This window comes from Panonychus citri, unplaced genomic scaffold, assembly GCF_014898815.1.
Source record: "Panonychus citri isolate SS breed McGregor unplaced genomic scaffold, ASM1489881v1 Contig00063, whole genome shotgun sequence".
NCBI classification, from domain to species: Eukaryota; Metazoa; Arthropoda; class Arachnida; order Trombidiformes; family Tetranychidae; genus Panonychus; species Panonychus citri.
Genome location: NW_026515468.1, coordinates 1,356,921 through 1,372,357, shown reverse-complemented (window position 1 = coordinate 1,372,357; position 15,437 = coordinate 1,356,921). Strand labels below are relative to the sequence as shown.

The following is a 15,437-nucleotide window of genomic DNA, read 5'->3' as shown; positions in this document are numbered from 1 at the left end:
AGATTATCATTTATCAAATTCATCAATCAAATTGATTACAATAATTGTCAACAATTAGTTAATTACTATTTCATTCATTTTGATATTCATGTCATTTGGACATTGGTTAACTAATTGTAAAACCATTTCTTTTGGTTAACTTTCACAACTTTAATTGTTATTGACAATCGAATCAATTTATTGTCATTAATTAATCATCAATCATCCTTTTACTAACAATTAATCTGTATAAGTAATTAGTTTCTACTAAATTGATTCTTATCAATTGTAAATCAATATTGAATTAACTCAATTAACTCTCGCTCTTGTGTGTACATTGACCTAGTTGTCAATTAATTGTTAATCTAATAAAATAAATTGTTCATTTTGACTTCTCATTATTTGATTTAAATATTTTCTTCCCAAAAAATTGAATTGTCGATAATTTATAACAATAGTAATTTAAACACGATTATGATAATAGAAAACAAATTGTTGAATGTGTGATTGAGTTTAGGTTTGAATTGCGAATTCAATTCACCAAATTTGATTGAGTTGAATCACTGGAAATTAATTAACAGACAAATCGCTTAATTTAGTTGGATTATCAGCTAACCGAGTGTCTTATGTCATCGAGAAATTGGTCAAGTGCCCTTTTGTCCTCTTCGTCGGGCTCAACTTCAACTTCTTCGAGCGATTTGACCTTTGGTTGTTTATCTTTTTTACTTGTTACCATCCCATGGGTTTTGTAAAAGTTTAAATCCTCTTCGAATGCTGCTTGGTAGACTAATTGTTTCTCTTTTAATTTGAGAAGTTCCAACTTCTCATAGTTGGCAATCTTCTTGGCGTGATCAGCAGCTAATCGACATTTCAAAGACTCAAATTCAGCTAATTTACTATCTTTGTAACGGGACAATCGAACTTTTTGGTCCACTTTGAATTGGATGAAATTTTCCAGTTCCTTTTTCATCTTTAATTCATCCAGAACCTTTTCTACATTCAGAACGTTCTGTCTCAACGAGATTAAATCCCCTTCTACTGTGGAGATACTCTCTTCCAATTGTGGTAAAATATCACAGATACTTTCAAACTCTTTGGCTGAATTTTTGTGTCGAGATGAACGTAATTCTAAATCTTCTATTTGAGAGGCCACTTTTTCCGCTAATTTGGCATTTTCTTCATTCAATTTATGGCACTTAGACCAAACATTTTGATTCCATGTCAATAGTTTAAACCCTGCATTAAGATTAACGTCGCTTATTGTTTCTTTGTTTTTCTTCTCGCCGATAGATAGATCCAAAATCCTAGAATATAGATGAAAGAGGTGAGATATTAATTACAACAAGATGTCAAGTGTAAGTTATGAGAAAAGGTACAAAATCAATTAATCAACAGACAATTAAAATTGAGGCGTTTAACTTACCCAGATGATAAACTTTGAACGTTTTGAATTTTATCCCGAAAATTTTCAAACATGATGACACCAGAAAATACTGAGATGAGTGAACCGTCAAGATTCCATAGAAAAACAAACTTAATCAAAAAATAATTCCAATCAAAAGAAATCAAATTGTAACACTAATTTAATTTAATCTTCTTAATGTTTACTTTTTTTCATCAAAAATCACATGAAGAAAATTAGCGTTTCAGTGTCGCCACCTGGTGACTTTTTCTCTCTTCAGGTTGATTGGTTTTTCTCAACATTAAATCTGGTTCTTTGATTGTGTTTATTTCAAAGTTAATCATTGAATTGGAGTTTTAATTAATCATGTTGGAGTTAATCAGACGTTCAGTAGATAAGGTGAAAGCTTGGTACTTGGTTTACGAACTAACTACAAACCTTTACATGTTGGAGCCATGGGAGAAGATACTTTTTAGTAAGTAAACAATTGTAAACATTTTTTACTCTCCAAAAGAATGTCAATCAATTTTCTCGACGGTTTATGCTAATTAGTGATAATTTTACTCTCTTTTTATCTGAACAGATTCATTTTTAATAGCGTCCATTTCATTCCTGGTCTGGTTTTTAAGTCCAAACTGAAGAAGAGCCCGAAGGAATATCAATTTCAGTCCCGCTGCGAGAGTCAATTAGAAAACCACTTAGAAAACTGTAACCTGTTTGAAACATTTTCTCTTGAAAAAGTGACCACAAACACCTTGACCATTACAATCAATCCTTAATCATTCCATTGTTGTGTAAAAAAAATCTATTTATATGCAAAGTTAAAATAATCAATGGATTAAAAACAATTGAGACAATCAAAGGGAAAAAAAAAGCTTCATTCTTAATCCATTTTCCAATACAAGTTAACTTATTTATCACATTTTCCACCTTTTTATCAAATCTTCTCATCTCTTCAAGTATTTACAATGAATAGAATAATTTTAATCAATTAACTGATCAATTAAATCGTTATCTCAACAATTGTCTATCACAAATGATTATTCCCATTAATTAGAATTGGAAAAGAAACTCGTTCAACTTGATTCGAATTTGCCGCTAATTGAGTCGATCGAATGGTTTCCATGGTGACCTCTTGTTCCCTTTCTCTTTGTCTTCTTCTATTCTTGGGTTTGGCTTCAGTTTAATTTTAAGATTTTTATTTAGATCATTGTTATCATTTTTTTCTGTCTTTTTTTCTCTAATTGTTTCATTTTAATTGAGATTCGAATGATCATAATTGTTGATTTAAATCATCTTTAACTATGGGAGACGGTGCTGAGATTGATCTGTATGCAGACGATCTTGACATAAACGAATTTAACCAGGTTTGTCTTATTAATTTCTTTTCTATTTTACATTTGTGTGGATGTTGCTCATGGGCTTCACTTTAGTTTCTTCTCCTATTGGTCCTATTTTCTCTTTCTTTATTTCTTTCCTCATTTTTTTCTGCGTTTTGCGCAAAAATTCACTCCTATCGGTTTTCCATTGAGCTTCTTTAAAAGGAAAATGGATATCTTTTGGTCCATTTTGTGCTCATTTGCTTGATGAGCTGTTGCTTTTTTTCTAGGTTTTGGTAACTTGGTTTTAACGGTTGTATTTCTGTTGCATTGATTTGATTTATTTACTTTCTAGGAAAATGATTATAATGATCAAGGGGTTGATCTATATGATGATGTGATCACCGCTTCAGGGAATAAGTCTAATGGTGAGGATTATTCAGCTAACCAGGATTCAAATCATTCCCGTCACACAAATAATGAGAGTATATCCAGTAATCTTTTGCTAGACCAAGGGCCAACTAAAAAGATTGGAATATATGTCGGTAATTTAACTTGGGTAAGTATCTAAGAAAGATCAAAGCTTTTATTGCACAATATCTGTAATAAATCTTCATTTTGAATTATAGTGGTCAACTGATTTCAATGTTATTGACGCGATCAATACTATCGGAATCAATGATGTCATAGATGTGAAATTTTTCGAAAATCGAGCTAATGGTCAGTCGAAAGGTTTTTGTGTTGTCACTCTTGGTTCAGAGAATTCGGTCCGCTCTGTTATCGAAAAACTCCCTAAAATGTAAGAAAAATTTTCATTGTATTTTTCTATTCCTTTTGATTACCTTGTAAAATATTCTCATACTTTGATTTGTATTTTTAGAGAAATCCATGGACAAAATCCTATGGTTACTCCGTGTAGCAAAGCAAATTTAAATCATTTCGAAATGCAGTCACGTAAATTGATTCCTGGAGGATCTGGAAATCAACACATGAGTAGTAATACTTCAAATCCACGACCATTCAATCCATCATCAGGAAATCTCAGACCACCAATGATGACAAGACCAACGCGACCCAATGGCCTATTTCTTGGACAAACACCACGAATGTCAGTGTCAAATCAAGGTAACGGTGGCCCTTTCCAAGGTCAGACATCTTGGCATGCATTAGGAGGTCAAGCCCCCTTTTCAAGCACCCATTCAGGTTCAAATCGTCCAGGATTACCATTGATGCGATTACCATCTAATCAAAGAGGAGCTACTTCACAACCTTTATTCCGAGGACCTGGACTTTCAGATCTCCGTTCAAATCATCCATCTTCATTACATGACTGGGGAGATCATTCATCACATTCAGGACACTCTAGTGGACAACAAAACAGTATGAGTTTAAGTCAGGGACATGTTCAATCCAATTCCTCAAGGCCACCAGGTAAATGTCATTTTGTCATTCTTTTGATCACTCAATTAGGTTACTAATATTAGGTTACTAATGAGTCCATTTATTATATTAAGTTCATCACATACCACCAGTCGGTGGGCCTCATTCAGGACCAGCTCCTCACGTGAATCCTGCATTTTTCAATCAACACCAAGCACCTAATCAACTGAATGACCCTTATCGTGTCCCACCGGGTCCCAGTCAATATGGTGATTACATGGGTCCAATGGGAGACTCTTCTATCGTTCCTCCAATGGCCGAGGCAGAGTTCGAAGAGATCATGGCTAAAAATAGAAGTGTTTCCAGCGGTGCTATTAGTCGAGCTGTTGCTGATGCCAGTGCTGGTGAGTCTATTTTTCTTTCAATCATTCGATGCTCGTTTGAGATCATTTCAAGACTAATTTTGTCTTTCAATACTTTTTTGTGAATCTAGGTGATTTTGAGAGAGCTGTAGAGACTCTAGTTACTGCGATTGGTCTGATTAAAAGGTCGAAGGTTGCTAATGATGAAAGGTGTAAGATACTGATCAGCTCTTTGCAAGATACACTTCATGGTATTCAAGCCAAATCTTATGGTTCGAGTAAATACAAAGACAGGCCCAGATCTAGAGATAGATCAAGAGATCGAGGTAGAAGAGAAAAGTCAGGCCGAAGAGATCGATCACGAAGTCGCGAAAGAGATTACAGAGACAGAAGTCGAGATCGATATCATGTTGAAAGATTACACGATAGAGACAGAGAAAGAGATCGAGACAGAGACCGCGACAGAGACCGAGACCGAGATCGAGACAGAGATCGTGATCGAGATCGTGATCGTGACCGTGATCGTGATCGAGATCGAGACAGAGATCGAGATCGAGAAAGATTGAAAGATTTCTAACCTTCACAGGTAAAGTTGATTACCTATTAATCCAGTCCCTTGACCGATTATCCAAAGAAATTGGAATCAACAAACAAGATCAACAGAAAACCACTTTTTTCTTGGTTCATTTATCTTCACCCGGAATTTGATTATCAATTCAATTAACTCGATTCAAGCAAATGCAGTCAAATTAACAACAGCCAGTGAACTTAATCAAATTTCAAAAGATCCATCATCAAAATCAAACACCTTAACCATAACACCCAACCTTTGATATTTCAGGTTAAATTACCGGACTTCAAAGCTAACCATAAATAGAATCGGAAAATATCAACTAATTAAAGTTGATGATTAAATTAACGAGTTAACAATCAATTAATCTGGATGGTTTCCAATTATATTGATCGTGTTTAAAACAATTATCACCTTTTCCTTAATAATAAATTGATCATAGATTCTCATTGATTCTCAACAAAATGATTAACTGTTCAATATTTTCACTCAAAACTATGTCTTCCGGTAACAATTGTCATTTAATCATTAACCAAATGAACATAATTTGATTTATCTTTATTTTTAATTGTTAACGATCAACAAATTTCATCCAAGTCAAACTACTTTAAATTGTCATTAATCATCTCATAATCTTTAATTGATACAATGATCAAATCAAGCTAACAATCAACATCCAGTCAAAAAAACAACAATAAGTTAATTATTAACTTAATTATTATTTTCAATGTCCGAGAAAATTGAAAATTAATTAACCTGAAACTAGAGAGATGTTGATTGATTATTTGATTAACTAATCAATGAGATAATTTAGACTACAAATTACCTTAATCGCATTTCCATTGTTCTCATATTTGATTGTAAATATTTTAATGTCTCCAAACTATTTTACCCAAAGAAACAATTTGTTAATTAATTTACTTTATTTTTAATTATTGTTACACTGTTTTTGTTATTTTAGTCTTTTGATTAATTTGTTATTTTGTACTTTTTTGTTAATCAATCAACCAACAAATCAATCAGATGATTTAATCAATTAATCTAACTGTTGATTAACGGTTTCGATAGATACTCATCATCTAATGTTGTTTTTTGTTCAAATCAATTATTTTGTTTTATACTTTAAATTGTTACCAATCAAATCAAGGTGTGACTTTTTTGGCTTAACAATCAAAGATTATGATTAATATTTAATCGTTTAAACCTCAAAATGAATAAAAACAATTTTGACAATTAACTAATTGAAAAGGTTGATTGTTAATCAATCATGTTTACCAATAGGACCAGAATCATCTAATTAATGGTTAACTGATAATATGACTAATTATCATTTCCTTAAATAACAAAATCAGTGATTTACTGATTGTTTTTTTAATATTGACTATTGGTTATGCTAATTGTTTATGTAATCAAATTGTGTATAATAATTAGAGAGAAGGTGCCAGTTAATTAATTATTGGTAATTAACTGAAATCTTAATGTTTTATAAACAATTGAAATTGATCTTTACACTTGATGACAATCAAAATGTAATCAAATTACAAATTTCCCATCGAATGGTAATGTAAACTGTTAATGAACAATTAAATCAATTCATTGCTGTATTGATTGTTTATTAGATTTGCAGCTTACTCTGGTTAAATTAATTATTACTACTTTTCTTTAATTAAATGTAAACAATAATATAATTGAAGACATGGTAACTTCACCCTCTCTATTATTAATATTATCTAGAGGAGTTGCTCCTGAAAAACAATCAATAAATTGAGCACAACTAATACAACTATTCATTGATTGACAATTTAAAGATAACAACAATCAAATTGATAAATTAATTGTCAAATAAGTTAATTTTAACTCAATTCTCAGTAACATCAACTTGACTATGTGATATTAAGTTTTTTCAAGTTTAAACAAGAAAAATAAAAACACTGATAAGTTTGTTGATCATCAAGAGAGAGAGAGAGAGAGAGAGAGAGAGAGAGAGAGAGAGAGATAATGATAATGATGATGATGATGATTTTGGGAGTAAGAAAACTAGTTAAACTTATGGATCTGAGCCAAAGTGATTCTTTAATTTGGTCTTTAATTTATATACACAATCTCTTAGATTTTAATCATTTTTTATTATTTTCCATTTATTTTTATTGTTTATGAGCAAATGATATTATATTTTACTCCCACGGAGTTACCGATCTCCATGAATCTTTGAGGTTTGTACTGTTTGACGATTGAACAGAATTGTTTTTGTATTTCTCTGTCATACTTGCAAGTCGAGAGACAATTGTATTGACATTGGTCAAACTGAGACCAATCGAGTCAATTTGTTTGGTATAATCGGCGATCATGGTGTTGACCTGAGAAGTCGCTTTCTCAAGTAGCTCGGAGGTTTGATCATCCATACACGTGACTCTTGAAACATCAGGTAATTGAGTTTTGATGTGACGCAATATCCGTAAAATGGGAGCGTTGGATGAAAGGCCATCGACTTGTGTTCGCAGTTTGCTCACATTATCCTCAACTCGATCTTTAACTTGTACTAATTTTCCAGGAACTTCCAAGGAATTGAAAATCGTTGTTAACAATTGATTCTCAGTTGATTCAATCTTTTTCACCATCGTATTCAATGTATCCTGTGATAGACTTCGGAACTGAGCCAATGTGGTCATTATATCATTGCTATGATCTCCTGAGCCCCGATTGGGCTGAGATGAACATCGACCCACCAATGTATCCAGTTTGTTATTAAGCTGCTCGAAGTTAATTGTTACTTGATTATCACCATTACCACGATTAATTGATTCATCACTACCTGCCAATTCAAAACCGGCTCGTGAGTTGGTTGTCGTTGTAGGTAATGTTGAGGAAGAGGAAATCGCCGGTTTGTAATTTCCTCCACTGGAAATTAATGAACCTGAATTCGTTGATGATTTGCTTGATTCGGTTAATAACGAATCCATTCTGATCAACAGTTTCCCCATTCCACTTCGTATCAGCTCTGAAATCTCTTGTAACATTGATGACATTTGTTTACGAATCGATTCTGATTCAGTTTTATGAACACTGAACAAACTTTGTCCATACTCAGTGTTACACCATTTCTTTTTTTCTTGGTCAGTTAATTGTAATTTGTTCAGAATACTTTCCATCCTTTCCACTTTACCACCGATAATTGTTATCGACGAACCCAATTGGTCAACTTTACCTTGAACATTGTTCACCTTCACCGATTGATCGGCCAAATTAGCTGATGACAATTTAGACTCCAAATTACCCAATCGCATTTCCATCGTTCTCATTGTCGATTGTAAATATTTTAATATCTCCAAACTGTTTACCCAAAAGAAAACAATTTGTTAATTAATTTTCCTTTTTTCTAATTACTGTTACACTCTTTTTGTTCATCAATCAACCAACAAATCAATCAGATGATTTAATCAATTAATCTAACTGTTGATTAACGGTCTCGACAAGTACTCATCATCTAATGTTGTTTTTATTACAATTATTTTGTTTTATACTTTAAATTGTTACCAATCAAATCAAGGTGTGACTTTTTTGGCTCAACAATCAAAGATTATGATTAATATTTAATCGTTTAAACCTCAAAATGAACAAAAACAATTTCGACAATTAACTAATTAATGATTGGTAACTAACTGAAATCTTAATGTTTTATGAACAATTGAAATTGATCTTTACACTTAATGACAATCAAAATGTAATTAAATAACAAATTTCCTATCAAATGGGAATGTAAACTGTTAATGAACAATTAAATCAATTCATTACTGAATTGATTGTTTATTAGATTTGCAGGTTAATTTGGTTAAATTAATTACTTTTCTTAATTTAAATGTAAACAGATAATTGAAGACATGGTAACTTCACCTTTCTCTATTAGTATCTGGAGGAGTTGAAGCTGAATCACAATTTAGAGATGACAGCGTAATCACAATCAATAAATTGATCACAATTGATATTGGTAATCTCATATTGGCACAATTGATACACGAAAAGTCACAATTTATAGTTAAATTATCACCCAAACAATTAACTGTCGCTATTAAGTGTAAATAAGTTGATGGTTGACAATTTGATACAAGTACTAATCGATTGACAATTTAAAGATGACAACAATTAAATTGATAAATTAATATCCCAATAAGTTAATTTTAACTCAATTCTCAGCATCAACTTGACTATTGTGATATATTAAGTTATTTTCAAGTTTAAACGAGAAAAATAAAAACACAGATAAGGTTGTTGATCATCTTGAAGAGGAAGACAAAAGATAGAGATGAGAAAAGAGAGTCAATAAGTGAGAGAGAGAGATGATGATGATGATTTTTGGAGTGAGAAAACTAGGTGGTGATTGAAATTGTGATTAAAAAAGAAAAAGACAATTAGAATGATTAAGAAACACCAAGGTAAAGTGAAGATGCTACAACATTTCAAGAGGTTGATGACGGAGGAAAATTGTTGAAATGATGATGATGAGAGAGAGAGAGAGAGAGAGAAATGATGATGATGAGAAAAGGTAAGAAAGATAACCAGAGGAAGATGAAGATTGAAAGATTTCTGACCTTCGCAGGTAAAGTTGATTACCTGTTAATCCAGTCCCTTGACCGATTATCCAAAGGAATTGGAATCAACAAACAAGATCAACAGAAAACCACTTTTTTCTTGGTTCATTTATCTTCACCCGGAATTTGATTATCAATTCAATTAACTCGATTCTATTAAAGGAAATCAAATTAACAGCAAGCGAACTTAATCAAATATCAAAAGAATCATCATGAATATCAAACACAATTTACTTAATTGTTTGGCTCAGAGAAATCGTAACTTTGAATAATAATGAGATCTTTGAACTTTATTGGTTTTCGCAATCAACTAATTATTATTGTTATTTTTAATTGTTTCCGTGATAATCTAATACCCAACCTTTGATATTTCGGGTTAAATTGCTGTTCATTTCAAAGCTAACCATAAATAGAATCGGAAAGATATCAACTAATCAAAGTAAATGATTAAATTAACGAGTTAACAATCAATTAATCTGGATGGTTTCCAATTATATTGATTGTTGTTTAAAACAATTATTACCTTTTCCTTAATGAACTGATCATAGACTCTCATTACCTAACAAAATGATTAACTGTTCAATATTTTCACTTAAAATTATTTCTTCCGGTAACAATTAACAATTAATCATTAACCATGTAAACATAATTTGATTTATCTTTACTTTTAATTGTTAACGATCAACTAAATTCATCCAAGTCAGACTGCAAAAGTTATTAATCATCCCATAGGTTTCATAATTGATACAATGATCAAATACAACAATCCAGCCAACAATTAACATCCAGTCAAAAAAACAACAATCAGTTGATTATTAATCAACGAGAAAAAAAAAGTTTTTTCAATGTCCGAGAAAATGAAAACTTAATTAACCTTGAAAATAGAGATGTTGATTGATAATATAATTAACTAATCAATGAGATAATAATTTTAAACGTGTTCCGATAGCCTTGACTCATTGCTTGGATGCAATCAACTAATCAACTGAATTAAAACACGATGATGCTGATGGTTAACAATAAAATCTACAACAATTTAATCAAATTACTTGTCAATGGAAACCAAATTAATCAGATTAGGATATCAAGTAGTTTCCGTTTTATTTACTTTTCATTTGATGATTAATGAACAGTTTTAATTTATCACAATCAATCAGCATAATTACAATAACACTAATTGTAATTAAAGCTGATTATCTGATTATGATAAGGCTAAAATCTAATGCAATATTAAGCTTGATTGCATTTGGAAGGGTAAGATGATTGGATTTACGAGATATTGTAATTAAATCAAGTCTCCAATTCAATCAAGTTGATCATCAATTGCAATTTGATCCTTAATATTGTTTTGATATCTTCTCATATCATTAATGATCAAACATTCATTAATAATGAATGTTAATCAAGGAATTGTTTTCCACGACAATTAGAAACACGAGCACAATTAAAATTTGAATTTTTTTCGGATTCTAATTGTGTTTTTTGCACTTTCAAAGGGTTTTTTTCATAAATCGAGTCGAGAGTCAAGTTGATTGAAAAGGAAGATGATTATCAAGATAATTAACTATTGACGCAACTTGATTACATTAGCGAAATGTAATTTAATGTAATAATCATCAAGATGATAATCATCTCTCCTCCTCCATTTCCCACCTTCCTCCCTCTCTCTCTCTCGCTCTCTCATTCTCATCTCTATGTAATTTCCAACTGAACAATTAGCAAATCAGTTGAATGTTTCAATTCAACTCGATCATTAAGTTAATTTTCTGGTTTCAATTTGCGGTGAGACTCAGTCAGTGGGAGGAAGAGGAGTTAAAGTGACTTGAGAGATTAAGGTTCCATTGCAATAACATCATCGCCATCGCCATCCTCATCTTCGTCCTCATCTTAAGCATCCTCATCACCAACAAAAGCATAGATCTATTAATAGTCATTTTTAATTGATCATCATCATCATTATCTATTCATTATCCTGTGGTTAATTCTTACTCAAACTAAACCTAAAATTAGACGCAAGTCAAGTTGTTACTTTGATTCGAGTCTGTGCAACCAGAAAATAACAAATAATTTATTTTGGTCTCTTTCAAGTCCTTAAACAATCAATTACCTTGGAGTTAATTCACTTGTGATTTATTCCTCTTCCTCTTAATCGTCATTCTAACCCTGTGCTAATCAACTGTGCTCTTTGTCAATTTAATCTGTGATCTCATCTACAATTAACTCGCACTTCCATTAACTTAAATATCTAAGGTAAGTTTACATTAACCTAATCTATTCAGTTCGAGATTCATCATTTCTCTTATTAATCATAATTGCAATTAGTTGTAATCTTGTTGATTCGATTTCTCCAGCTAATTGTTATTCCTTTATTTCATAAGTGTTATTAATTATCTCACCTTAATATTATCTCGTTTCATTACATCCACTTAATTGCTCCCCATCAACAATTAGGTTTCTATTAAGTGTTTCACTTATTTGTCCACCGAGAGATTCAGACAACAATTATAATGGAACCCAATTGGGTTGAAAATCTACCTGATGCTAATTACGAGTATATGTTTGGAATCCGAAAACCTCACTTCGATTCACTTCGAGATGCGCTCGGACGTTCGGGATTCTATGCTTCCTGTGATTTAGCTCTTTACCTGATCAAACTGAAACACGGTTTACCCAATCGTTTATTAGCTTCAATGTTTCGATGTCCTTTAGCCGATTGTAATGCTAAAATCGATCGAATCAGATCAACACTTAGATCAGAATTTTCTTACAAATATATTGGTTTCAATCGGACCAGCCGATCGTTCATCATGACCAAACAAACCCGTCGTGATATAGTCCATGGGTTGAATGTTCCTAAAGATTCCGTTTTCCTGATAGAAGATGGGATTCCCTATCTGATCCCGAATGAAAGTGACTCACTGCCCAAACATTTATCGCTCGAGTCTATTATTGTCTTCAGTTCCACCGGACATATTGTTGACGTAACAGGGCCAGCGATTCTTGAGGAGATTCGAGTCAATAATGTTGTCACAAACACGAACGGTCGAACTCCAGGCGACGGATCTTCATTCGATGGAAACAGTTACGAAGACATCAGCATTAACCTTAAAAATAGATCTGAATGGTTGCAAGAGAATGATATTATCGTGTCAAGTGCAGTTACTCGAGGCTTAATCGAATCCTTTGTTAATAGTGAGCTGAACAGCAACAGTCCAATTGGATCATCACCTTCATGTGAATACTTTCAACCTTATGTACCTAAAAATGGCTCTTTTATGGACCATCATGAACTTGAAGGACTTCGAAGTTGGATTGGACTGATTCGAGCGATAATTCGACAGGTCAAACATCGAATAAGAAGCTTCAAAGCGATCGAAAAACCTTGTTGGCAAGATCGATTACATCTCAACACTGACCTTATCAATGTGTGTGCGATGATCAATTGTTTCCAAATGATAAACATTCCTCTTTGTGACGACACCTTTGACCCAACTTCCTCCCCTGAATATCGAAGGTGGAACTTTAGTCATGGTAAACCGGAAGGACCTTCACTTCTTGATGAAGCTGATTTTCGACGAATCTCAAAAAACCATGTATCCTTCCCACCGATGTCACGGGAAGATATTCGTGATCATACTCTACAAATATATCAAGTCACAAGAAGCTACGGCCTGATGAGGTCACTTTCTTGTTCATCGTCCTTCGAAACTCTTAACTCACCGAACATCAAAGAAGTTTTCATCTGGGAGCCATGTGATCACCAAATTATGCTTAAGGTCAATTTATCCTCTTCCCATTTCGAATCAGAGTTTACTGCTCACTTTTGGTACTCGTTCAAACACAATGAGACCAAAATCGGTTGGATTTGTGGTTGTGATGTAGGAAAATTAGGTTCTTGGTGTTGTAATCATGTAGCGAGTGTCCTAAAGGACCTCGGCTATCGTTATCATCCCTATGGACCACCTAATCTTGTTGTTCTAGTTCATTAACCATCTCATTCATTATCGGTACCCGATGTTATCACAATGTTACCATGACCCATGAAAAAATCTCAAAAGCCAAAAATTTTATAAAAACTACAAAATCTTAACTATGTTATGTTTTAAGTACAAATAGTTTAATTTGCAAAAAAAACGACAAAATTTAAAATGATCTCATGTTATTGTATCATCCATGAAAAAAATGTTACCAATAATAAATCTATTAATATGTGTATTGTTATGTTCAATTCTCATAATAAACAACGTCAACTTTAATCAAATCCAGTTGATTGTGAGTTTAAAGCATAAAATTAACCGAAATTAATATCAAAACGTTAATGAGATAATTATTTTCATTATTTTCTTATTGATAATTACGAACATTTAGTTCGTAATTCTACCAATAGATGGAGTTAATGTTCCCATTGAAATTCTGATTCTTTTCAATGAATTAATCGGAATAATCTCAAGTTAGATTTTGTTTTTTTTTGTTCTTTTCTTTTTTACTTTTTGACATAATAATTAAACCACGCAATCCTTCAATTAACTAATTAATTAACTGGATGAAAGAGCTCAATCAAGTTAACGTATAAAAACTCGGGAACTTCATTTTGTTGGCAACAATTTACCTGGTTTTTTGCTGATGATTCATTTACCTGATTAATCAATTTCAATCTTAATGAACTAATGAAGAAAAGTATTCAATCAAATTGTGAGTTAATGCTAATGAATAAATGATTCATTGATGATTGTTACTTTAATAATATCATTCAAGATAATCTAACGACAATGAAAACTGATTTAAATTAAATCTTAATCAACTAATTTACTGATTATCTCATTTGTATCTATTACACATTTGATTTGTTGTGATAAATCAATTGAATCAATAACTTTAATGATTGATAAAAGTTAATTAATACAAATATCAATATCTTGATTATCCTTGTTTACTTTGTATTAACAACGATTACATAGTTAATCTCAGGGATCAAGAGTAATTAAGAAGATGACTAAATTATTAGTTAATAGTTAATTAACAATAAAGTAATATATTTATTTAGGATTAGAGGGAAGTGAACAGAAAACAATCAAAAATTAATAATGTAATCAGGCAAAAGTAAAGTGAAAAGAGGCAACAAGATGAGATATTATTATGATTAAGATAATTATCTGATTGTATCTCACGCAATCAACTGATTTGATTGTGAACAGTAAAACTTTAATGATGGATTAGGGAACAATTTGATCAAACATTGTTTCTAACCAACCAGGGATGAAGAGTATCAGAAAAAAGATGATCAAGTGATGAAGATGAAGAAGCAAATTCTAAGACAAAGTAAACCATCATCATCATCATCATCATCATCGAGTAACGATAATTATATTATCTAAAATATAAGATGGAAAAGGTTAAAATGAGTCTAAATTGTCTGACCGATCCCTTGATTGTTTAAGAAATAATTAGTTAGTTAAGATTTGGCTCGATTCCAATTCAACTTGTTACCTGGAAACTTTTTGTCTTCACCTTGAATCCATCATAAGGTATCACGGTTCGTCTCATCCCAATAACCATCAAACCTTGTAAACAACTACAACAAATGCGGTTTATTAGAGGGATTAAGAGGAGCGGAGATGATCATCATCATCATCTTCTTAATCATCATCATCATCACCATAAGTATCATCATCTTATAATCTCTGTGTATTATTACAGAGGAAATGATTGTGATGAGAAATTGTAATGAAACTTTTTTCCTTCAATTTTCATCGGTTGACCATCACCAGTTGGTCAGTTGTTGTGGTTAGTTAATTGTTCATCTCTCTCTCTCTCTCACTGTTAATCAATTGTTTTCTC

At 32.0% G+C, this 15,437-nt stretch overlaps 4 protein-coding genes across 5 annotated transcripts; 2 read left to right on the top strand and 2 right to left on the bottom strand.

Moving 5' to 3' along the window:
* Nucleotides 1-305: 305 nt before the first annotated feature.
* LOC128386030 (dysbindin-A-like) lies at nt 306-1,617 on the bottom strand. Its single transcript, XM_053344984.1, has 2 exons — nt 1,403-1,617; nt 306-1,283 (listed from the first exon to the last, which is right to left on the bottom strand). Exons 1-2 carry the CDS (start codon nt 1,453-1,455, stop codon nt 587-589), a joined length of 750 nt encoding a protein of 249 aa, XP_053200959.1. The 5' UTR covers nt 1,456-1,617; the 3' UTR covers nt 306-586.
* A 932-nt stretch (nt 1,618-2,549) lies between these two features.
* On the top strand, nt 2,550-5,478 carry LOC128386024 (cleavage and polyadenylation specificity factor subunit 6-like). 2 transcript variants are annotated; one of them, XM_053344978.1, is made up of 7 exons: nt 2,550-2,748; nt 3,056-3,259; nt 3,330-3,499; nt 3,581-4,131; nt 4,215-4,484; nt 4,574-5,028; nt 5,284-5,478. In XM_053344978.1, exons 1-6 carry the CDS (start codon nt 2,686-2,688, stop codon nt 5,017-5,019), a joined length of 1,704 nt encoding a protein of 567 aa, XP_053200953.1. In that variant the 5' UTR covers nt 2,550-2,685; the 3' UTR covers nt 5,020-5,028; nt 5,284-5,478. The 2 variants fall into 2 exon arrangements, with proteins under 2 accessions (XP_053200953.1, XP_053200952.1); XM_053344977.1 differs by having other exon boundaries at nt 2,551-2,748; nt 4,574-5,478.
* Nucleotides 5,479-7,067: 1,589 nt separating this feature from the next.
* LOC128386027 (uncharacterized) lies at nt 7,068-9,492 on the bottom strand. Its single transcript, XM_053344980.1, has 2 exons — nt 8,905-9,492; nt 7,068-8,343 (listed from the first exon to the last, which is right to left on the bottom strand). Exons 1-2 carry the CDS (start codon nt 9,006-9,008, stop codon nt 7,188-7,190), a joined length of 1,260 nt encoding a protein of 419 aa, XP_053200955.1. The 5' UTR covers nt 9,009-9,492; the 3' UTR covers nt 7,068-7,187.
* Nucleotides 9,493-11,311: 1,819 nt separating this feature from the next.
* LOC128386026 (uncharacterized) lies at nt 11,312-13,860 on the top strand. Its single transcript, XM_053344979.1, has 2 exons — nt 11,312-11,849; nt 12,051-13,860. The coding sequence occupies exon 2, from the start codon at nt 12,107-12,109 to the stop codon at nt 13,586-13,588; it is 1,482 nt and encodes a 493-aa protein (XP_053200954.1). The 5' UTR covers nt 11,312-11,849; nt 12,051-12,106; the 3' UTR covers nt 13,589-13,860.
* Nucleotides 13,861-15,437: the final 1,577 nt, after the last annotated feature.